We start from the raw sequence: 23,676 nt of genomic DNA on the forward strand, positions 1-23,676 counted from the left end.
CCCCATGACAGCCAAGTGAGAGGCTGATTAAATAAAAGGACCCTTCTGAAGATGGCAGCAGAGATCATTTTCAACACCCTATTCCATCTTCACTGGGGCCACCGACTGCCGCCGCTCAACCTCAATTCCATTACTCTTGAGCTTCCAGATGCGCTCCAATTAGCATTCACCTGCCCTTGCCCCAAGATGGGACCTTTTCGCATCCAACTTCTCCAAGAAGTGAAGTAGTACAGGGGAATTCCTTATCTCTGGGCTTCCCTCCTCTCTGAGTTGTTGCTCTGAGATTTTGGGGTGGTGCCCCAGAGATCCGGGCACACCCACTGCAAGCCTACCCCAGCACGAGCTAATGACTGGAGTCTCCTGGGAGCAGCCCCTAGAGGCAGCTTCTTACAGAGGCCCCCGGGGCTGCACGCGTCTGTGTTCTGTCATCTCTGGGAAAATCCCTGTTATTTCATCTGTGAGCTGAAAGCTCACAGTCTCATGTTGTTAGATCCCTGCTCCTGAGGGGAATTTGTGAGTATTGCTGGCAAAGTGGCACTCTCTCCCTTTTCTGTGTCACCAATGTGCTCAAAAGACCATGACGTAGACGTGGAAATTCTTAGCTTGGAGGAAGCCACTGACTCACTCTGAGGAACGCCCCACCCCTGCAACATCTGGTACCTTAACACAGATGTCTTCAGATACAGGAGCAAACCACTGTCAAAGAGCAGCCTCTGCCTATGTACCCTGAGCAAAGCCAGCTAGGAATGTTTCCGGGGCTGAGGTTCACAGTGCAGGGAGAGCTTGGGCCTGGCTTTCTTAACACAGAAACCTTGGAGCTAGTGCTGAATGGGGATGAGCCAAACACAGGAAAAGCCCAACCCTACCAAGCTAGAGCACATGCCACCGGTAGGTTAGAAGCAGATGAGAAGGGTACCTCTGGTTTAGGGGATCCAATCCTCACCTGGAAGGAGGAAAGAAAAGGAATCCCTTTTGGAAGGAAGGAAACCAGGATGCTGAGTAGATTCTAGGCAATATGTAAGAGACACTAGTGATGAACTCAGGGGGAAGAAAATACATCCCTTCAGCTCTCCAAGATGCTGTCACCAAGAAGAGGACCAGGCATGCCCTGCACGGCTCCCAGTCCGCCTAGAACTCTAATAGTGGACACAGAGAGAAGAAGAAAAAACAGTGGTCATCACTCTTCAGAGGCTTAGTGGGTTGTACTGGGGTCCCTGCCACCATTTAGATTTTTGTGAACGTAAGCACAGGCAAGCAGCCATGACTGGTGTGGGCTCCTGGCCAACAGCTGGCAGGCACCTGGCCAATAGCAGCAGTGTCAGCAAAAGGCTAGAAGCCTGTCACATAGTCCCAACTGGGACTCTGGGTCTGGGTTTGGACCTCTGGGCTTTTGGAAGACTGAGATAAGTAAGGCCTGTCTGGCCGCAGTCCTGATGAGCTTGGCATAGTCACAATACCACGGTAAGCTCTGCAACTCAGACACAATGGAGATGTGGGGACTCCAGGGACCACACAGGGAAGGCTGTGCTGTTTGAACCTGAGAGACAAAGTAAGATTCTCAGCTGAGGCTCACACTAATGTTAAGTCACTTACCTGCTGGCTTAGGGTTCCTCAGTGCAGGATCTAGAGGAGACCCAAGACCTGGGTTTGACTGGAAAGCAGAGCTTAGAGAACAGTGACCTCGGGTCAGCCTATTGCGTCAGCGTACTATTCTAGGTGATGAAGGAGTTCTTGCCAATGCTTCTGCACCAAGTAGGGCCTCTAGTCTGTGCCTCCCAAAGGTTCTCAGCTCTGAAGCTCCTCACGGTGTGACTGTCTTGAATGAATGAACTATGCCACTACCCAGAGTGCTCTGCGCTCTGTATGCTCAGAGTGCACATGCTCAGTATGTTTGGGGGAAAGGAAAGGTGCTTGTGGTCTGGGCTGGCATGCCATGAGCAGCAGGCAGGCTGTCAGAAATGAAGTCATAAATAAACAGAAGGGTGACAAGCCAGGGAGAACCTTGAGGGCCGTTGAGAGACTCCGTCCTTTGCTCCAATGAGGGAAAGAGCAGTGACCTGACATGACCCAACCTCTATTTTAAAAGAGTTGCTCTTGCTGTCAGATTGTAGATCAACAGGTGACATAAAACAACAGGTGAGTCAGGAAACAAGAAGAAAACGGCAGCAGCTCTGTGGGAGAGAGTCGGTGTGGCTCAGAACTGGGAAGGGGTGCCCGAGCTGGCAGGGAATTTTTGAGTCATAATGGCTGAACTTGGAAAGTTAAACCAACAGAACTTGACGGCAAGGGGGGCAGGGTCAGAGGTTGATTTGGAGCCCAATTTCAAACAGATATGACAGAGTAAGGGAGCATGGTCTATGTTTATATTTTTTTAATATGTGTATATACACTTGAGTGTTCAGGTGGAGGCCAGAGCCCTCCTATATCACTGCTCTACTGTATGCCTGTGACAGGGTCCCTCACTAAACCAAGAACTCAGTTTTCTGGCTAGGCAATCTCCCAGGAGCCACCTGTTCCACCATGCGGGGGGTTATGGGTACATGTAACCATGCGGAGGTTTTTATATGGATGTTGAGGGTTTGAACTCAACAAGTTCCCATGCTTGTACAGCAAGCACTCTTGCCCACCAAGCCATCTTGCCATCCCTCTCATTAATGCTCATGACTGGAGATGCAATAGTAAGAGCAGGCCAGGAGGGTGACAGTCAAGATCTCAACCACAGACACGCCATATCTGAGTCTGTAGTGTCACCCGTGTGAAGATGACAGGTAGATAGCTGTGTGGATGAGCTACAGGATGGGTTCAGAGCTGAAGAGGGGAGATCATCAACATAGAAGTACATAAAATCGCCACAGAAGTGGGGTGGATACGGGAGACACCCAGCACCAGAGGATGAGGAACAGCAGCATCCAGAGATTGAGAAACACTGGAGAGGGAGCACTAAGTGTGCTTGCCTCCCAGCCTGACCATCGAGTTTGATTCTGAGTGCTATTGATAGGAAAGAGGGGAGAGGAAGTAAAAGGGCTGGATGAGCAGTTCTTCTGCAGTGCCTCTAAAGGGAAAGAGAAAACCGGCTGAGGCATGGATAGTTAAAGGGGGGCAGGAGTCAAGAGAAGATCTGCCATCTGGTGTGAAGGACACTCGAGGGGACAAAAGGCAGAGTCTATCCCCCACGGGAAGCCACTAGGCTCCTGGTGTGGGTGGAATTCAAATAAGATTTTTGAAAATATTTGTGTAAAACAGGTGGGTAAATCCTGAGGCAGACAGTGAAATGCTGGGCAAGTAGGTGAACTCATGCACAAGGCATTCTGAGGGTTCCAGGGGCGAGAGCTCCCCAGAGCAGGGGAGATTCACCGTGGATGCCAGCCCACCTCAGACATCGGAGGAGAGGAACAAAACCGGCTGTAGCTGATGCCTGTCACCCTAGGGTAGAGGTTCAGAGGAGAGCACCTCTCGCCTAAAGAGGTCATACCAGTGACATATTCCCAAGCGTGGCTACACACTGGACTCATGCATGGCACCCCCTGAGGCCAGCACAGGAGTGCTACGTGCATACAAAGAAGACAGTAGACTCCAGTGGATGAAAAGTTAAGCCTGGATTAGCCTGGGTTCTTTCACAATTTGTCATTCTGTAGGCTAAATGAGCACCATCATCTCAGTCCTCTAGGAGCTGACCAGCCACAAGTGAGAAGAATATATACGTCTAAAGAGGGGCTGATGGGGAGCCTCTTAGCTTGTCTGCAGCATCCCGATGCCCTGTGACCCCAGTAGCTTCCATAAGCCCTGCAGGGGAAGTGTGTCTGCTTATCCAGACTAATGAGAGTTAAATGCGAACACAGTCTTGCCTGCAGCTGAGCCAAGAGGCTATGAGTGGAACGTTCGGGCTTTGCCTGTGTTCATGAGTGCGTCTCACCAACTCAGACTCACACAGGCGCACTCAGCTAAGATCTAGCAGCTGCTTCTCCCGCCCACCACACATCCACAGCCATGAGGAGAAAGGACGCCCCCAGAGAGTCTGGGCTATATCACAAAATAAGATCTGCCTGACTTCCCCCAAGCAACTGGAGCCCAATAGGGTCATGGCTTTAATTAGGCAGGTGACTGTCTCAATTTAAGCTCTTCTTAATGGTTATTAATGAGACCACAATGAGACAGAAGTGTCCTCCATGTGAGAATGGGACCAAAGGCTAACTAAACCGTCACACCCTAAGGGTCCTAAGGGTGACAGGGCCAATCTTCAATTTGATGCTGAAATCCTCGTTAAACCTCTCATGGTCACCTGGTGTCCAAAATGTCCATTCCATCTGCCAGGTAGACTCTTTTTTAAATGTGGAAACAAAAATCTATAGTTTCCACAACCCCACACCCCCTTTCCCTCAAATACAATTTGCAAATGACTTAATCCGCATCCCAGGGCTCCGTAAGACAGGGTTTTGAAATTTTGACAAGATTCTTTCAGTACCATGTGCTCCCAGCTCAACCCAGTGGTGACTATCAAGTGTACCGGTCACTTCCTCAGGCATGGCTGGACCTTGACAGATCCAACTGAGGAGTGGATGTCATCGCAGCCAGATAAAATGAATGAGAGTTCTAGACAGGGAAGCCAGGCCATTCTAGAGCAAACATAGGCAACGGCACACCCAAATGATATGAAAACCAACTCCACCAACCACCATTCATGGGCCCCACAGTCTCGCCTCTGATGCCTTTGCACTGTGACCTTTGCCAACCCCCAACCCCAAAGACTCATCACAGCATGCTGGAAAAATAATAGAGAAGCCCAAGTGACTAGCCGTCACTGCCATGATTTGCCTACTCCTCTGTGAGGTTCAGACAGCAGCATTCTGGCCTCTGGAAGCTTTGGATCTTGGCCACAGGGACTGTGCTGCCAAAAGACTGTCCCAGACCGTGACACCCTCAGATTCTACTCAGTTCATATCCTCTGACTTTACCACTTATCTCCGTAGAATCCTGGGTAAGCCACAAATCCTGAGAGCCTCGGGCTCTTCCTCACAGCACGTGCCCCCTTCTGCCTGTCTCCTAGAAACCCAGTAAACACATCAGAACTCTATTCACTGCAAGCCGTGGCACCAACATTACCAGTTTGAGAGTTGTGTCATTTTGGTCGAGCCTTCTCGGGGCACACTGGCCTAGATAGCTGTCCAGCTCCTGCCAGCCTCCCATATCCACCCCCAAAATGTGTAGGTTCCAGTGAGTCCCGAAGCAAGGTATACAGAGTCAGTCGTCTGGCATCCAAATGCACGGGCATTTGCAGAAACACGCGTTTTCTTTGGGGGCGAAAATCATCATCTTCTGTATTAGTTCCTTGCCTTGTTACTGTGACCAAATAAATGACAGTAAGCAACGTTAGGAACAAAGGGTTTGTTATGGCTCATAGTTGAGGAGGAGGCAACCCACAGAGCGTGAAGCAGTAGGCCAGTGCATTCCAACTCAGGAAACTGGAGGATAGGAGGTGGGGCTGGGGCTGGGGCCTCTCCATTTTCCAGTGAGGCTCCACCTCCTAAAAGTCACGTGAGCTTCCAAAACAACATCATCAGCTAGCAACCAAGTGTTCAAACACACTCTGGGAACATTTCACATTCAAACTACACTTTCCTAATCATGTCTTGTGGTCCAGCAGTCAAATGGGATGCCATGCCTGGGCATCGACTCATCCTGGCAGGGGTGAGACATCCAGGCATCGGAGAGCTTAAAGGGTGACTCAAGATTCAAATTTTGCCATAGATGATTCGTTCAGCAGGTGGTGGGAAAGCCTGGTACTGCAACCCAGACTAGGTATGGGTAAGACAGACCCAGACTCCCTTGAGATGCTTCACCAAGGGAACTTTCTTGTATCCCCTCTCTAGGTGACGCATGAAGGTCATCAATGTCTATTTGCCACTATTGTGAAATACTGGCTGATTGCCTATTGAGCTGATTCAATTAGGAATAAAGACGAAAAGTTGCACACTGATCAAACTTTCGTAAGTCAAATCATGTTGTGACATTAGGAGGAGATCCCACTACTCAAAAAAAAAAAAAAAAAAAAAAAACCATGGTGAATCCTCTACAAGGATGAGAAACCAGTGGTAGATTTGTCTCTGTGTCCAATAGATTCAGTACACAGCAGATGAGAGCAGTAACCAGTGGCTTTATTCTTCCCACTGTTCCCCTGTCCTCCTCTTAGCTTCATCTTTATAAAGTTTGAGTGCTGTAGGTAATATATTCTCTGCAAAGGATTGGAGCTCATTGGAGGAAATCAACCAAGTTAAAAATTGTAGTTGTGAAGTGCTTGGGGATCCTACTGAGGCTGACTGTCAGATAAACCTGAGCTCTTGCTGTCTCACTGAGTAGGAAAGCCTTAAACAAGAAAGAGGTTCAGTTGTTGCCTTAACCTGCGGTGTCCCGTGCCATCCATGCTGACAGAATCCCTTTGGCATCAGAACCGAACCTCTCAAGTTCCTGCTGGTCCCTGCTGGTTTCCTCCTCTATTAGCTATCATTTGGTAAGTTATGGGGGGTAAAAAGGCCAAGGGAAAGTAAGAGACCATACAAGCCATGAGTATCCATCTTTCAATATTTTAAGACCAGAAACAAGATAATACATTGAGTGGGATTGCCATAATTACAGGAGATGCTGCTGTTCCCAGGGAAAGGATTTTCAGATGAAGAACTATTTTAGCCAAAAGTGACAGGAGAGGAAGAAAAAGAAGAGGAGGAGGAGGAAGAGGAGGAGGAAGAAGAGGAGGAGGAGGGGGGGAGGAGGAGGAGGAAGAAGAAGAAGAAGAGGGGAGGGGGAGGAGGAGGAGGAGGAAGAAGAGGAGGAGGAGGAGGGGGAGGAGAAGCATGGGTAAGTCTCCCTCACCCTTGGACAATAGAGGGTAGCCCATTGTGTATACAGTGCAGTGCAGAAGGACTCGCCAAGGTAAGCAAGCAGCCATCCATCGGTTAACAAGAACGTAGTAAGTACCCAGTGCAGCAGGGACAAGGACATTGACTAACATAGAAGATAGCAGGGAAAACGAAGAGAAAATGCCACGTGGTACTGAAGCCGACTGTGCTGCCTAGTAGCTAAAAGTCAGCAAAAGGTAAGTCAGTGCTCTCAGGCCAACCACATACGACCGTCTGACCTTAGCTACATCCCTTCATCTGCAAAACTGAGCAGGTTGGATAATGGGTCCTCATCATCGGTTATAACAAGACGCAGCAGCCATGATCTCTTTCAGTCAGGGAGAGCTGTGGGGATGGGGGAAGTTTGGCGGGCATTTATTTACTGTGGCTCCCGAGTCACCGCTCAGACGACCCAGTGGGAAAGAAGCAAAAATCAAAAACATTTTCAGGAGATAGATGACTGAAGGGGTCTGACACACATGTGAGAGTTTGGGAAATTTATGCGGATAGCCTTACAGCCATAAATAAAGTCCCTTTCTCTGACCCAAAACTCCAATTCGGGGGGGGAGGGGGTAAACAGCAGACACCGTAATAGACAATTTGGCTGCATCTCCCGCCCTGTGCCCCGCTTGAATGAAAAACAGCCATGAGAGGGCTGGGCAATGGGTTTGTCCGCCTCTTCCAAACATCCATATTGTCACCGGCGACAAGTGGGGCTGAGGATGGCGCAGACTGAACAATTTATCTCCAAGACTCCCTGTCCCTGTGTACAGTCCTGCCTTGACAGCCATCTATTCTGAAGATGGACGGGAGGGCTCTGGGGAGAGACCCGCAGAAGCTTATATGTGGTAGTAGCGACCCCTGAGAAGGTGGATGGAATGGAACGGTGGTCCCTCCCCTTTCTGTGAATCTGTCACAGACCTGGGAACCTCAGCACTGCCCCAGCCCCTCCGTGTGCCAGGTGTCTGGAATGAAGCAAAGCTACTCATGTTTTCTTGACCTACTTCTCTTCCCATGCCTGCCCCACTCTAGTTCCCCTCTGGAGTCCCTGTAATTAGCACCTCACCACCTGAACCATCAGGGAGCTTTACAAGGCTTCTAACTTCTAACTTTAGGATAACCAAGGAGACAAAACAAGTCCTGGCACCCCTCTCCCTCCCCCTCCCCCTCTTTCCCTCCCCCTTCCTCTCCCATCCCTCTCCCACCCCTTCCCCTTCCCCCCTCCCCTTCTTCCTCTCCCCCTTCCCCTCCTCTCCCCCTCTTTCCCTCCCCCTTCCCCTCCTCCTCCCCTCCTTCTCTCTCTGTCTGTCTCTCTGTCTCTCTGTCTCTCTGTCTCTTTCTCAGCTTATCTGATTTTCCCTGGCTTTTCTAGGAAATCAACCCCAGTTTGACCCTGATGGACAGGGGGATCTGTGCTAGAAATCAGGTTAAAGGGGACTGACATGAATCAAAATTGGGGATTCAACAGAGTCAGACAAGCACCGTTTGTTTAGTGTGGGTGGGGGGAGATTACGGGGACCCCTCAAAGCCCTCTTGCTAACCTAGCAACCAAGACAGATCTGTGGGCTCCAGTGTGTGCTTCCTTCCCCAGAGAACCAATGCTCAGGCAGGCGAGGTGGGGGCGGGGGCTGTAATTCTGGCTCAGTTCCTTTCTGCCTCCCATTAGTGACAAACAGAAATTGATGGGTTGCCGTTTTATCTGCTCATTTGGTGGTGGTATTGGTGGGGACCTCGAAGCAAACGCTAGATAACAGTAGGCATCTTATAAATTAAGCATCTTAAGGATATGAACCGCTTTGCTTCATCACCGAGCAGAATTAAATTAGATTTTGTAGTTTCTATAGAAATGAACGAGGAAGAGAGGGAGGGAAGAGCTTGTTTTTAATGCCTTTTATTTTAAAGCAAGCAGCACAAGGAGTTGAGTACAGAGTGAGGGGAGAATTACATCACCTGTCCACATTTCTGACGTCAATCAGAAGCCACTGCATTCCCATGGAGAAATAGGCCCATAAGGTAACAGAAACGAGCAGCTTGAGACCCACTGTCCCAGCCTCCGATAGGTGATGCCTGACCTGCCTGTAGTCTGAGCCATCAGCCTGCTTTTGCCCATGTCTGAGCCTCCTGACCATCACCAGTGCCGATTGTATTCTGGAACCCTTAAGGTCAATTCTTGTTGTGATGGGAAGGGTTCTCCTGCCCAGCATCCAACTATTTTTATTCTACATTGGTCTCTAGCCTGTCAGTTTCATGTTGAGGATCCGGGTCCTGCTGGGGTACGGTGACAGACCCCTTTAATCCTGGCATTTAGGAGGCGGAGTCAGGCAGAGCTGTGTGAATTCAAGGCCAGCCTAGTCTACAGAGTGAGTTCCAGACCAGACAGGTTTATATAGTGAAGCTTTGTCTCAAAATAAAAAATAAAAAAGATCCAGTCATGACCACAGCCACTCTGCTCCACCCACCTCCAGTCTGGGAAGAAAGAGTCACAGTTATCTGCATAACCACCCACAAGAACAATCATCTAACCTAACACTGGAGGGCTTGCTTTCAGGAGGCTCCTGTTCAGCCCACACGAATTTGGATAGCTCACACCACACTGACCCATGTCCCACACATGCATGTACTCATGTCTGACCTCTGACACCCTCCCACCTGTCCTGACTCCAAGGACTCCTTGTGCTGGAGTAGGTGGTGTCCTCATCTTTATAACCAGGTCCCAAGATCTATGGAGCCTTGGCTTCCCGTGATCTAGGAGTATTTGCTCATGGCAGGGAGGAGGTACCTGGTTTCCCCCACCCTGACTGCCAGGAGTAGAGGTGCCAGTGGTGCAGTGGCAACCCTGCTCATCCTTGGCAACAAGGACAGAGGAGAGGCTGAAGTATCCTGTCATCCCTCTCACAACTACACCATGGCTAACAGAGAGCAACTTAAGGCCCTTCCCAGCAGGCTGGACTAGAATCACCAAGAAGACTCCTGACTTCATCCAAATTGCCAAATACAACCTTAACACCAATTTCTAGATTCTTCTTTAACTAATCAGACAAAAGAGGCAACCAAGTGTTTCTCTTTGGTCCTGGATTTGTAATCCCTGTGGCTATTTTCACCTTCCTCCATTACTAACAACTGCCCCTTCACATTCAGGAAGAAACCTGCCATGGATTATACCGGGGAGTGAGCATCATTTTATTCTAGACACTGTTGGAGTCATACAGGAAGACCAGATGGATGCTGTCAGCATGGTCCCTTCAACACCTCCACATCCACATCTGTATCTGCCTCTGCCTCCACCATCTCCACGTCTGTCACAGTCACAGTCAGGGAGATCAGGGAAGCATCCCACAGAGCCTATGAAGTAGAGACATTTCCTCTGTGCACACTTGGGATAACAATGAGACTACCATCCAGACCCAGACTGTACTTACCGATCCTCAGGGAGTGTGGGCTACAGGCCACCATCAAGAGCCAAGCAGGAAGCAGCACCAGAGGAGCAGAGACACGGGGCATCTTCTATAACTCCTCATGGAGCCCTCTGCTGGTCTGGGCATGACATAACGCTGTGAGGGAACAGAGAGGGGAAGCATGTGAGTCCTAACCAGGCTAGGCAGTCACCTGGTCCATCCCACTGACAGAGGTTCCAGAGAACATTCAAGAACTTCAGTAGGGGGTTGGAGAGATGGCTCAGCGGTTAAGAGCACTGACTGCTCTTCCAGAGGTCCCGAGTTCAATTCCCAGCAACCACATGGTGGCTCACAACCATCTGTAATGAGATCTGATTGATCTCTTCTGGTATGTCTGAAGATAACTGCAGTATACTCAGATAAATAAAAAATAAATCTTAAAAAAAAAGAACTTCAGTAGGGAGAGGCAACAATACCTCTAGGAGAGTCTGGCAGCATCCAGGAGAGAGTCGCAGGCAAAACCCTGGAACTGGGCCTTAAACTCTCCTCCTGTACTCTCCAAAGCTCCTGGTGCACATAGGGCAGGCTGCTCTAACAAGCTACAGGATACATCATACCCCACTTTTCTTTCTAAATCTCTAACTAGGAATCAAGAACTTTGGTTTGTCCTAAGGAATAGAGGTCATGATTAAGCAGAAGAGAAGGCACGAGATCCCCTAGTACATGGGATGGGTCCAAGTACCACTCCCCCAGTTGCCACCTGTGTGGTCTTACAAGGCCTCTCTTTGTCTCAGCACAGCTTCCTAATTTGTGTAAGTCCTATTCATTGCCTCTTGGGAAGCTGGTGGGAGGACTGCAGAGGGGAAGCTACCTTATGGAGACTTGCCCTAAATGAGAGACTACATGCCTATCACTTCCTCCAAAGCTTGGTTGGGAGACCTTTTCTCCCAGCAAATAGAGCTGACAGAGGGACATATCTCTATTGTTTCTGCACCTGGTTTGTCTGCCAGATGCACTAAGTCCTTTTCATATCCTTCATCCACCTCCTCACCTACGTATCAAAACTGGAGCTGTCCATAGGCTGCCCCTCCCCAAAGCAGGAAGGCCACTAACCTTCTCATAACCTCTTGACTAATCTAAGACTCAGCATCTGTAGCAAACCAGTTCTGCCTCGTCACTGGGATGAAAGTGGAGGCCTTGAGCACCTGTATATTTAATTCTGGATGCTCCAGGATAGGAGAGAAGTATTCAAGTCTTTCCCCTCCCACCTGATAATCAACAGAAAACCAGTCAAAAGCCTTGAACGGATACTTCACTAACCAATGGGCTGTGCACATTTGAAAAGATGCTGAGATTCACTGGCATCAAGGAAACACAGTTTTAATCCACATTCTTCACCACATGTTATCTGAAACATGGAGCAACTAGGTGGCTCACACAGCATGAGTTATGTACGTAAGTTATGTACGTGTGTTGGAGAACTGGTCTACCCGAGCTTTTCACACATCCGCATGAACCAGCAAGTCCACTCCTTAGTACTTCTCCAATAGAAGTCTGTGTATGCTCACTAAAGGCATGTCCTAGAATGTTCACAGCAGCAGTCTTTGTATTTGCCCAGAATGGAAGCTAAGTGTCGAGCATCATGAATGAAGAAATACACTATATGTATATCATACAGCTTGGTGTGATAAAGGCATAGACATGAAGAGCCTACTGCTACATGTAACAGCACAAAGACTGTCATGAACACAATACTGAGAAAAAGTTACTAGACACAAAACTGCACACAGTATGGGTTTAAAGTATAGAAACAAACAAAAGGGCTATGCAATCAAAAGTTCAGTCAATGACAAAATGTTGTCACCAAATGATGAGTTAGAAGCAAGCAGCGCTTTAAGCTTCTCTGTGGTTTGAAATTGACACAGTCAGAAAACAGCTTCTCTGTGAAGTGAGTAGCTGAGGAATTTGTCAGAGTTCAATGCCGGACAGACAGAGATGTGGAGAGACTCAGAACCTCTAGTTACCAAACCAGAGGGCAAGAAAAAGCACAATGCTGACTAGAGAGGTAGCACAGCCAATAAAGTGCTTGCTGTATAAGCACGAGGACCTGAGTAGCCAGAAACCACACAAGGAAGACAGGAGCATCTTTGCAGTTCTGGTATGGAGAAAGCAAAGATAGGCAGATCTCTGAGGCTCACTGGGCAGCCTGTCTAGCCTACTCAGCAAGGTCCAAGACAGTGATAGACTCTGTCTCAAAATGCTGGGTGTACACTCAAAGAATTGATATCTAAGCTTGTCCCCTGCCTCTACTCATATGTACATATATGTGCAGTTGCACATTCATGAACATGCACACATAAAAGGAGAGAGAGAGAGAGAGAGAGAGAGAGAGAGAGAGAGAGAGAGAGAGAGAGAATAGCTTACAGAGCCTTTCAACAGAGAAAAAAGGAGACACACGATGAAGACATAGGCAAGGCAGAAAGGCAGTCTGGATTTAGCTGATCTGGGAGCTGCCAGGTGTGCTGGCTCTTCAGCGATGCTCTGCCTGTCTCAACACAGAAGGCTCATGCAAGAAATAGGGAACCATATTGAGAAGGTTGCAACCAACCAAGCTCCTGCCTGGAGAAACCAAGTTGCTACGTCTTCCTTTTCCCTAGAACTCACAGCAGTTATTACAGCACTTCCCAGCCAATCTCTGCCTTGGGATCCCGAGCAGTCCCAGTAGAATGCTACTGAAGCAAGTGCATTAAAAAATATATAAACAGTAGGATTTGGGTCAGAGACACAAAAAGAAATGAAGTTGCTTTTCCCTTAAGACCAGGGACTCCCAGCAGGCAGTCAGAGAGGATCAGAAGATGAGGAAATGTTCAAAATTTCATGTAGACTTTGCACCTTGAAACAACACAGACTTTGGAAAGTGGGAGTTTTGTTGTACTCCCATCCAATACAGTCCATTGCCCTGACCTCCTTGGGAGTCTCAGGGGGACAACTGGGACCCAGACCCCAGTGGAGCCTTGGAAACACTTTGAACTAAGCTATCCAGGGTCAACTCAGGCTGAAGGAAATTTGCTTTTTCGTGTTACTTAGTACCAATAAGCAAGCAAACAAAACTATTCCAACCAGCTTGCTCCCAAACCACTCGCATAATCAGCAAGAAAGGAAACACCCAGGAAAGAAAGTGAGACTAACCTCAGCCTCAGCTCTCTGCAGGGAACATGGAGCTGCAAAAGACCCAGGAAAAGGAACAAACTGACTGGGGCAGTGAGGTCCCACCCACCCTTGCTCACACCAACCCCCCAGGGGAGACATATCTGATTCAATATTATTATTGAGTGGGCTCTCATTATTTTATGACTTGTTCATATACAAACTTCCCTCTTCTTCTTCTTCTTTTTTATTTATTTTATTTTATTTATTTATTTATTTTTTGTCTCTGAAGCTTCAGTTGTTTGAAGCAGGGATTGATGGATTTTTTTTCTCTGCCTCTACTTCTAACTGACAGTCGTTCATCCTGACAGTCGTTCATTCTCACATTCTTTCTCAGTGTGGCCATCACTTTCTACATCTTGCCCTTTTTCTCTTTTCATGTCTTGTATGCTCTGACACTTTCGCTTCCATGTTCCTTTACCTTTTCTCCTAATTACAATGTCCTATTATGCCATGAAATTTTACTGTTTATACAGTTTCCACCACCACCATTCCTGTTGCTGTTGTCAAGGTTGAGAGTTGTGGGGTTTTTTTTTTTATATCTTTCCTGCCTGTTGCTATTCCCCTTTCACTCTTCACAGGGCTGGGGCTTATGCCTAACAGTAGATGCTCTGCTGCTGAGCTACACGCCCATCCCACCTAAGGAGTCAAGGCACCTTATTCTAAACCCAAACCCAACCCCTGTCTAACGTCAGTGAATATTTCAATGCAACCAAAGGGGGATATAAAGATGTCCATCTAAAGACCAAGATTCAAGTAGGGACAGATGTTATGCATTAACATAGCAGAAATAAGCAACAAAACATGGATAGCACACCTATGAAAAACTACAGTGTATGTCATTCCCATATCCCTTTAGGCTGTGTACTGATGGTAAGATTAGAGGGTTAATGACTGAAGACACACCTCATCTACTTCTTCTGTCTCTATTACATCTAATACAATAGAAGTACCCCACTTATGAGACCTACATACATGTACTCTGACAACATATATACTGTGTCAAAACAGGCTAATCTCTAACAAAAAAAAAGTAACAAAGAAACCATAATGTAAAATTCAGTTGAGAAATGTCCAACATTTCATAATAATCTGCCTCCAAAGGATACAATCAACAAGAGACCATTCTCCTTAAAGAGACTCTCACATAAAAGTTTAAGAACTATCCATCCCAACATATCCTCAAGTTTCAACATAAAACAAAAGATATATGAAAATAGAACAGCAAAACTTCCCTCAAAGCTCATAATTTTATGGCAACTGACTCCAAAGATAATGAACAAGATGGAGGACTAGAATGGAGAGTTTTACAAAATGACTTTTTAAATACCAACGAGTTCCAAGAAAATACATAAAAAATAATTGGACCAATTAAAGAAGGCAATAAACAACATGAATCTGAAGTTCAAAAGACAAAGACTTTTCAAAGGCATTAAACAGAAATCATGGATATGAAAATCCCATTAAGCTAAATTTAAAAACTCAGTTGAAAGTCTGACCAAAAAGACTAAACCAATTAAAAATGAGAATTTCAGGGGCTGGAGACAAGACTGACAAGTTAGAATACTCAGACAATAACAATTTTTAAAATGTAGGAAATTATGAACAGAACATACAAGACTCTTGGGACATAATTAAAAGACCAAATTTATATAATTTTGATGTAAAGCTAGGTGATGAGGTACACACTGAGGGCATAAAACCTTTTCAGTTAAATGATGTTAAGAAAATTTTCCAAATATTAGGAAAGATGCAGACATACAAGAAAAGAAAGCATGTAGAAGCCCAAACAGACAGGACTAGAAGAGAAGCTGGCCATATTATAGTTTAAACTCTAAGAGTACAGAAGAAAGAAAGAATATTGAAAGTTGTCAGAGAGAAATACTAACACATTCTAAAGGAAAACCTCTTAGAATAGCTCAAATATCTCAACAGAAACTCTAAAAGCCCAGGAAAAAAATAGGATGATTTATTTCAACCATGGAAGAAAACCCCACCAACCTAGATTATGTATCCACCAAAGTTACCCTTCAGAATAAAAGAAAATATAAAGATCCTTTAAGGCAAATAAAAGCTAAAGAAATCCATGATATAAAACCAGCACTGCCAAGAATATTTCAAGAGGTTTTACCACAGTAGAGGAAGACAAACGCAACCCCAAAAGCAATACTAAAGCTCTAGAACAGTAAATAAGCAAATGAGAATCAGAAAAGAATCACTCATTAGGAAAAACAATAAAATAGTAGAAATTAACTGATAGCCTTCTATTAGAATTCCAACATCCATGGTCTATCTTAGTTCTCTCATTAAATTTCATGGGCTGGGTAATTTGGTCAGAAATAAAGACCCAACTACATGCTGCCTGCAAGAAACACATCACTGGCAAAGACATAAGCAGACTAAAAGGAAAAGGATGGAAAAATTATATCCCAGGCAAATAGAATCCAGAAGCAAACAGAAGTGGCATTTATACACAACAAAACATTCTTACCTCCAAAACTCAAAAAAAAAAATCACTACATATTGCTAAAGAGAACAAATATATCAAGAAGAAATAATAACTATAAATTTATGTGCACCAGGTATCAAAATTAAGATATATTATAGACCAAATAAACTCAACAGACACCTATAGAATGTTACATCCCAAACTGAAGAATATGCAGTTTTCAGCAACTCAAGCAAGTCTCTCCAATATAGATCATATTTTAGGTTTTGCAAAACAATTCTTGACAGATATTAAAAAAGAAAGAATATCTATAACTTTTCTTTTAATAATGGAATAAAACTGGACCCAACAGGAAGAGAAACTAAAGAAGCTCTATAAAGATATGGAAATTAAGAAATATACAAAAGAAGGAGAAAAAACAAAATTAATAGTCTCAGGGGCAACAAAGGATGTATTAACAAAATATACAACTAAAATCTGGAGGGTTCATTAGGAATTGATTTGAAAATTTACACTCCAATAAAATGAGAAATCCAGAAAATATATATGTAATTTCCAGATACAAAAGACCCACCAAAACTGAAAGAAAAGAATATTAAAATCCCAAATACAGTAATAATAAGGAATAAAACTGATTAATAAAAAGGTGTCCAGACAAAGAAAAACCTAGTACTAGATAATTCACTGCTGAAATCTGAAAGATACATGGAACAATACAATAGAAGACCCAGAAATAAACACAAGCAACTGTAACCATCTGATCTGTGACCAAGTTGACAAAAGCTGATGTTGGAAGAGAGACAACCTCCTTAACAAAGGAACCTCAGGGTGTTGGGGATTTAGCTCAGTGGTAGAGCGCTTGCCTAGCATGCGCAAGGCCCTGGGTTAGGTCCTCAGCTCAAAAAAAAAAACAAAAAAAAACAAAAAAAAAAACAAAAAAAACAAAAAAACAAAGGAACCTCAGTCAACTTCAGAGCCACTAGAAACTGAGCGCTCTCTCTCTCTCTCTCTCTCTCTCTCTCTCTCTCTCTCTCTCTCTCTCTCTCTCTCTCTCTGAGTCAAAAATCAATTAAATGTGTATCAAAGATCCTAACAGAAGACCCAAAACTCCCAAATAACTAGAGAACTGAGAGAAAACACTTCAAACTGTAGGGCTAGGCAGACTTTCTAAATAGGATTTCAATGGCTCAACAAATTATAGCAAGAATTGACAAACAGGATTGTACCAAACTAAAAAGATTCAGTATAGAAAATAAAATCAGTAAAGAGACAGCCTATATAATAGGAGAAAAATCTTTGCTTCCTATTCAGCCAACAAAGAACTAATATCCAAAATCTGCAAAGAACTCCAAAAAAATGAACACACAAAAAAAAAAACATATGATCCAACCAATAAATGGGCAATTCAACTAAGCAGACTTTTTTTTTTTTTTTTTTTTTTTTTTTTTTTTGGAGCTGGGGACCGAACCCAGGGCCTGGCGTTTGCTAGGCAAGTGCTCTACCACTGAGCTAAATCCCCAACCTGCAGACATTTTTTAAAATGGGCAATAAATACTCAGGGAAAGAGTCAACATTTTTAGCCACTGAATACAAATCAAAACTATACTAAGATTCCATCTCCTGTTGGTCAGAATAGTTTTCTTTGAGAAAAATAAAGCAACCAATAATGGCAAAGATCCAGGGGAAAGATGCATTGTTGGTGTAAAGGTAAATTAGTAAGTACAGGCTGAGGAAATTAGTATAAAGACCCACCTTTAACTCCAGCACTTGGGGAGGCAGAGGCAGACAGATCTCTGCGCTGAAGGCCAGATTGGTCTACAGAGTAAGTTCCAGGACAGGCAGGGCTACATAGAGAAATCCTATCTCTGAAAATCAAAAAATAGAAAGGAAAGAAGGAGGGAGGAAAGAAGAGAGGGAGGAAGGGAGAGAGGGAGGGAAGAAGGGAGAGGGAGAGAAGGAGGGAGAGAGGGAGGGAAGGACAGAGGAAGAGAGGGAAGGTTAGGAAGGAAACCAAAAATAAAACTACTATGTCGTCTATGACTTCTGGGTATATACTTGAAGGAAATGAAGTTCACATACTAACATACACTGGAGACCTGCACACCTGAGGTTATTGCTGTGCTACTGACAATAGCCAAGTTAGATAACTGTCCTAGGCGCCTGCCAGCAGATGAATGGATAAAGGAAAGCATACACACATACAATGGAGTATTTGTCATCAACAGAGGAAAAAAAGTCACGTCACCTGTGAGAATGAATAGAGCTGAAGATCATGATGCTAACAGAAATAAACCAGACTCGGAAACACAAGTAATACACGTTTTCTGCCTCACGTGTAATCTCAGAAGCAAAGCCAATGCAGAAGTCAATGGGAAACTATTAAGGAAGAGAAATGGATTAAGGTGAAGGAGAGAGAGAGAAAGAAAGAGTAACAGGAGTAGAATATGCTCCAAGTAGGTTATGTGCAGGTATGAAACCCATTATGCTATAAAATAAATAACCACTTAAAGCTCTCTGCTCAGGTTAGACGCTGGCCCGGAGGCTTCTTCAGAGCGGATGATCTGCTTTTCACTCAGATGCTAGCTACACAGTAAGATCCATTGTGCACTTTTCCTTAGGTGTGTTATGCTGTAGAAGTTATTGGTGTTTCATGGCACCCCACATTTGAGCACACACTCACTCTTCCCATCATACCTTGCAGCTTTCCCTGCACACGTTCCTAAGGGGTGTGTCTGTGTGTGTATGTGTGTGTGTGTGTGCATGTTTGTGTGTTTCTGTGTGTATCCATGTCTGTGTGTGCTTGTGTGTGTGCATGTATGTGTATGTGTGTGTATATGTGTGTATGTATACCTACCAATATGTGTATATGTGTGTGCCTTTGTGTATGTCAATATCTGTGTGTCTGTGGGTGTGTCTTTATCTGTGTGTGTCTCTGTGTGTGTACTTGTGTCTCTGTGCCTCTGTGTGTGTCTCTATGCCTGTGTCCTTTGTGTATCTGTTTCTATGTTTCTGTGTCTGTGTGTGTCTCTGTGTGTTTGCATGTACGGTGTCTTGTGAGTCTGTCTCTGTGTCTGTGTATGTGTCTGTATATGTGTTTGTATCTGTGTGAGTGTCTCTGTATATCTCTGTATATCAGTGCTGTGTCAGTATCTGTGTTTCAGCATCTGTGTGTGTCTCTGTATGTCTCTGTGTGTGTCTGTATCTGTGTTTCTGTGTGTGTGTGTGTGTGTGTGTATGAGAGTATATGTGTGTATCTGTGTCTGTGTCCTACATAGGTCTGTATCTGTGTCTTTCTCTGTGTATGTGTCTACATGTGCCTGTGTGCATGTCTGTGTGTGTATGTATGTGTGTGTCTGTGTGTGTCTGTATGTATTATGTGTCTGTCAGTCTGTGTATGCCTGTGTGTATCTGTGTGCATGTATTATGTATGTATGTATGTATGTATGTATGTATATGTCTCTGTGTGTCTCTGTGTGTATATATATCTGTATGTGGATATATGTCCATGTGTGTATGCCTGTGTGTATCCATGTATCTGTTTGTGTGTATGTATATCTATGTGTATATCTGAGTGTATCTGTGTGTCTGTATGTATCTCTGTGTGTCTGTATGTGTGTGCATGTGTGTGTCTGTGTGTCTGTCTGTGTGTCTGTCTGTGTGTATGTTGGTGTGTCTATGTGTTTGTCTGTGTGTCTCCTCCCCTCTGCACATCCCTAGAATCAGGCCCTCCTCTGTGAGCCAGCATCCTGCACTGCATCCTGCCTTGACTCCGAGGCAGCACTTCCCTCTCTGGCTGATGCTGCTGTAAGTCTCCAGCTGGGATCACTATGAGCCTCTTAAGAGCAGGGACTGTCCCCAGCATTCTGTGGTGTCCCCAGAGTCTCCACATAAACAGTGGATGCGTGGTGCCTATTTGTTCAATGAGCATCAGGCCTCAAATGGCCCCCTACTGTAGGAAGGCAGAGGAGAATCCAGGAGGGAACAGAGGAGTAAAGGAAACTCCAATGATAACAAACGAGGCCCGGAATCTGTCCTTTAATTCTTGATGTAGTCGGTATTTTTTCTCCCCGCTGTGACAAAATACTTGCTAGAAGTAGCTTAAAAGGAGAATTTGTTTTAGCTCATAGATCGAGAGGGGAAGTCATGGCAGAGTTCAGAGTGGGCTGGAGCGTGTTGCTGGGATTCCCCATATCCCAGAAGAGAGGAAGCAGAGAACACAGGTTAAAAGGAGGGCCAGGCTGAAACCCGTGAGCCCCATTCCCCAACGACCCACTTCTCCCAGCTAATTTCTACCTCTTAAAGGTTCTACAAGCTCCCCAAACAGCAGCACCACCCAGGTACCAAATGCTCAAACACAGGAGCCAATGGGAAACATTTGGCATGCAGATCACAGCACTGAGCGTTGGTGCAGAGACAGATTAAAGCAGAGTCAGTCTCAAGGGAAGCCTGGTACTCTTACTTATTATTACGCTGTTGGTTCTTCAGTGACTGACTGTCTCCACACTGGCGTGCAAGCATACCTAAGCTAGGATTGTGTGTGTGTGCCAAGTAGACTCTGGGGTAGGCCTGCTTTAAGAAGCTTCATGTAGTTTTAACAGGAGAGGAGGTTCCTGATTTGGGGGGGTCGGGGGTTGAGGGGAGTATGGTGCTTTAAACGCTAGGACCCTGGCTTCTCTGACCCTAAATTATTCAAACATTTTAATCCAGCTGCTAGCTTTTTAAGACTAGATCCTTGGGGCTGGAGAGATGACTCAGCGGTTAAGAGCACTGACTGCTCTTCCAGACGTCCTGAGTTCAATTCCCAGCAACCACATGGTGGCTCACAACCATCTGTAATGGGATCTGATCTCCTCTCGTGGTATGTCTGAAGACAGTGACAGTGTACCCACATACTTGAAATAAATAAATAAGTCTTTTTTAAAAAAAAGACTAGATCCTTATGCATGTTGGTGCAAGGCCAACACCTCAATCCTTTGTAGTTTTTACAGAAGAACTGAAAGTCCTAGTTTTCTGCTCTCCCAAGGAAACAGTTGTATGGAGAGGGAGTGAGAGGCCTGCAGCCCTGGCTCTGGGTGACCTTGAGCTTACACTCAGTCTCCTTGGATGTAGCCTTCTGATCTGTAACAGAGCTTGTTTGGTGGACGTACTCTCCCAACACTTGGTGAGGGGCTGCAAACCACTGAGCCTTCCGTTCATGCTACAGGTGGTCCTTTCCATTCCTATAAGGCCTGGCGGGTTATCTCTCACCACTGGGCCCAGGGTTGAGGGCTTCCCAGACCTTAGGAATCATTGTTCTGGGAAGTGGTCTCTAGGTTCAGGCAGACTTTGGAGCCAGGCACAACAAAAGTTACACCTGCATGAACTGCGTGTAGTTCCGTCATCAAATGAAACACACAGGATTAATCCGACACCTGCTTAGCTGTCTGCATGATAATCACCATGACGGGTGCTAGATGGCATGAATGGAAAGCATTTGATGTGAATGGCTGTGTTTAGTATTGCTTTAAGGCAGTAGGACTGGATTTTCCCAGTTTCTTCCTTTTTGACAGTTCATTTACCCATTTGACACTATTTACGGAGTCTGTAAAGTATTCCAGGCATTGTTCTTGAACTTGGGATATGGTTGAACTTGGAAGGTCAAAAGGCCAGATGCAGACCAATGCAGCATTATTGGGAGTACTGTTCTGGACATCCTGGGTGGCCATGTCAATCACAAAAGCAGAGGGTGGGCCTCATTCAAACAGGTTGGTGCTGGTCCCTGACCTTCAGAAATAGACTCTGTTAAAGCCAAAACCATCAGAGCTCCCATTTCTATTCATTCATTGAAAACCCAGGAAAAGCAATGCCTACCTCCGGGACAACAAGAACCAGAAAAGCAGGGAACAACTCGGACTTTTCCACCTGTGTCCCTAGTACCTGGCACAGACTGGCACATAGTAGGTACTCACACGGTATCTGTTGAAATAATGAAAGAAAAAAGAATGAATTTAGAAGTGGTATAAGCTGCTTAGGTAGGTAACATGTTGGATAGGAGTTCACAATCTAAGTATAATTTTGCCCCAACCGAAGCTCCCCATCTTGGCCCTTTACTGTCTTTTGCCTAGCTCAAAGGTGCCATTCACAGAACTGCTCTGTGACAGCCTCTTTCTCCCAAGACTAGGGGAGCACTGTGGTGGGACCTGACACTCTGCCTCTCTGTTTCTGCTTCCCCATGCACCTGCCCAATATGACCTCCTAACCCCAACCAGCTGGCCTCCCTACAGGCTATTCAGTTTCCCCAAGTTAGGAGAGGTATTCCTTGAACATGCCTCAAATTGAATCATCTCTGATCCCCCAATTCTATGTCTCTATTTTGAGCATAAAACCTACCCTGTGGTGCTTTCTCCCTCTCATTCACAGCAGCTCCTCCAGCACCTTGGACAGCGCTCACAAGAGGCAACCACAAATAGATAAATTGCATGAACCTGACATAGTTGTTTCCCCTGACACTTATAATGTCATGGAGGGCAGGGAACATCTCTTCCAGGCGTATATCTACCCAACACACATGCAATGGGGCCTGTTCTGCACAGGAGCTCAATAAACAATTACTGATTCACACTAGTGGCCAGTTGATGGAGTGGACAAACATAGCCTGAAGACAGCCCACCACAGTCCTGTGTGGCTATGCATGCTGTCTGGAGACCCAGCCCTCCTGCACTGAAGGGCAACTCTTCTCATTCAGCGTTCCCTGCACTATCCTCTCCTGTCCTCGTGGGACTACCACATCATTAATCGTGATTTTTCTGGGTGGGACAGAGAGGGGGCTGACAGCCAGCAGACAATGTTTGGTGGCAAAAAGGACAGAGAAAATCAGAGGGGCAGTCAGATTAATTACAGGTTTTCTCTCAGCTGTGGGCAACAAGATCTTGATTACTTCTCCTGCCGCTCCAGGCTCCTCAAGACAAATGGTTGTTTGCTTCCCTGCTGTTCTTTCATTCCCCCTGGCTGGGAGAAAGAGCAAGCAGCAGGCAGCTGCTCAGATAGAGGGTCTAGGGTGGTGGCAAGCCACCACAGGGGAACAAGCCATCTCCTCTCCCAGACTCCATGGCCACTTGAGGGAGAATTTAATGTTGTCTCCTAACACAGTTGAGGAGCACTTTGTAAATACCTCATCTCTTTAGCAACAGGTAAGATGGCGGCAGGATGCAATACTGCCTGGAGAGGCAGGGCCTGGACACACAAGCTCTGTAAGTCAACTCTTGGAGCATCAGTTTCCAGTTGCAAAATGAAGGAGTCAGGCTAAATGTTCTCAAACGATCTTTTAAGCTCTGAAATCCTGAGGAATTCCATGATTACACAGCATTTATTGATTATTTATGGGTGTTTACTATGTACAAAAACCCCATTTTCAATTCATTTGGTCCTCAGAAGACCTCTGTGGGGCAGACACACTCATTCATTCTCCCCACTGGCAGACACGAAGCCAGAGAACAAAAATATCGAGTGGCTTGCCAAAGTCGTGCGACCAGCAAAGGCAGATACAGGGTCATCATATCCAGGACCCTATTTTTACTCACTACTCTTTCCTCCCATCTTCTTTGTGTGTCCTAGGACCTAGCATGCAGTAGGTACTTGAGGACAGGTGGGAAGATGGTGACGTTATACAATGATGTTGGAGAACAAGGTATGGTATATGTCTCAAGTCATCTGCACACCTTGCTGAGTTAGGAAGCACGAGTCTGAGGATACCCTC

At 45.6% G+C, this 23,676-nt stretch overlaps 1 protein-coding gene across 4 annotated transcripts in view; it reads right to left on the reverse strand.

Moving 5' to 3' along the window:
* Grik4 (glutamate ionotropic receptor kainate type subunit 4) overlaps positions 1-23,676 on the reverse strand; it is a 432,817-nt gene that overhangs the window by 284,616 nt on the left and 124,525 nt on the right. For 2 of the 4 annotated variants that reach the window (NM_012572.3, XM_087560411.1), the window contains 2 exon segments: positions 10,310-10,441; positions 21,792-21,896. In NM_012572.3, the coding sequence (NP_036704.1) occupies positions 10,310-10,391 (82 nt within the window). In that variant the 5' untranslated portion in view covers positions 10,392-10,441; positions 21,792-21,896. 4 annotated transcript variants of the gene reach the window in all.

Source organism: Rattus norvegicus, chromosome 8, assembly GCF_021556685.1.
Source record: "Rattus norvegicus strain SHRSP/BbbUtx chromosome 8, alternate assembly SHRSP_T2T, whole genome shotgun sequence".
Lineage (NCBI taxonomy): Eukaryota > Metazoa > Chordata > Mammalia > Rodentia > Muridae > Rattus > Rattus norvegicus.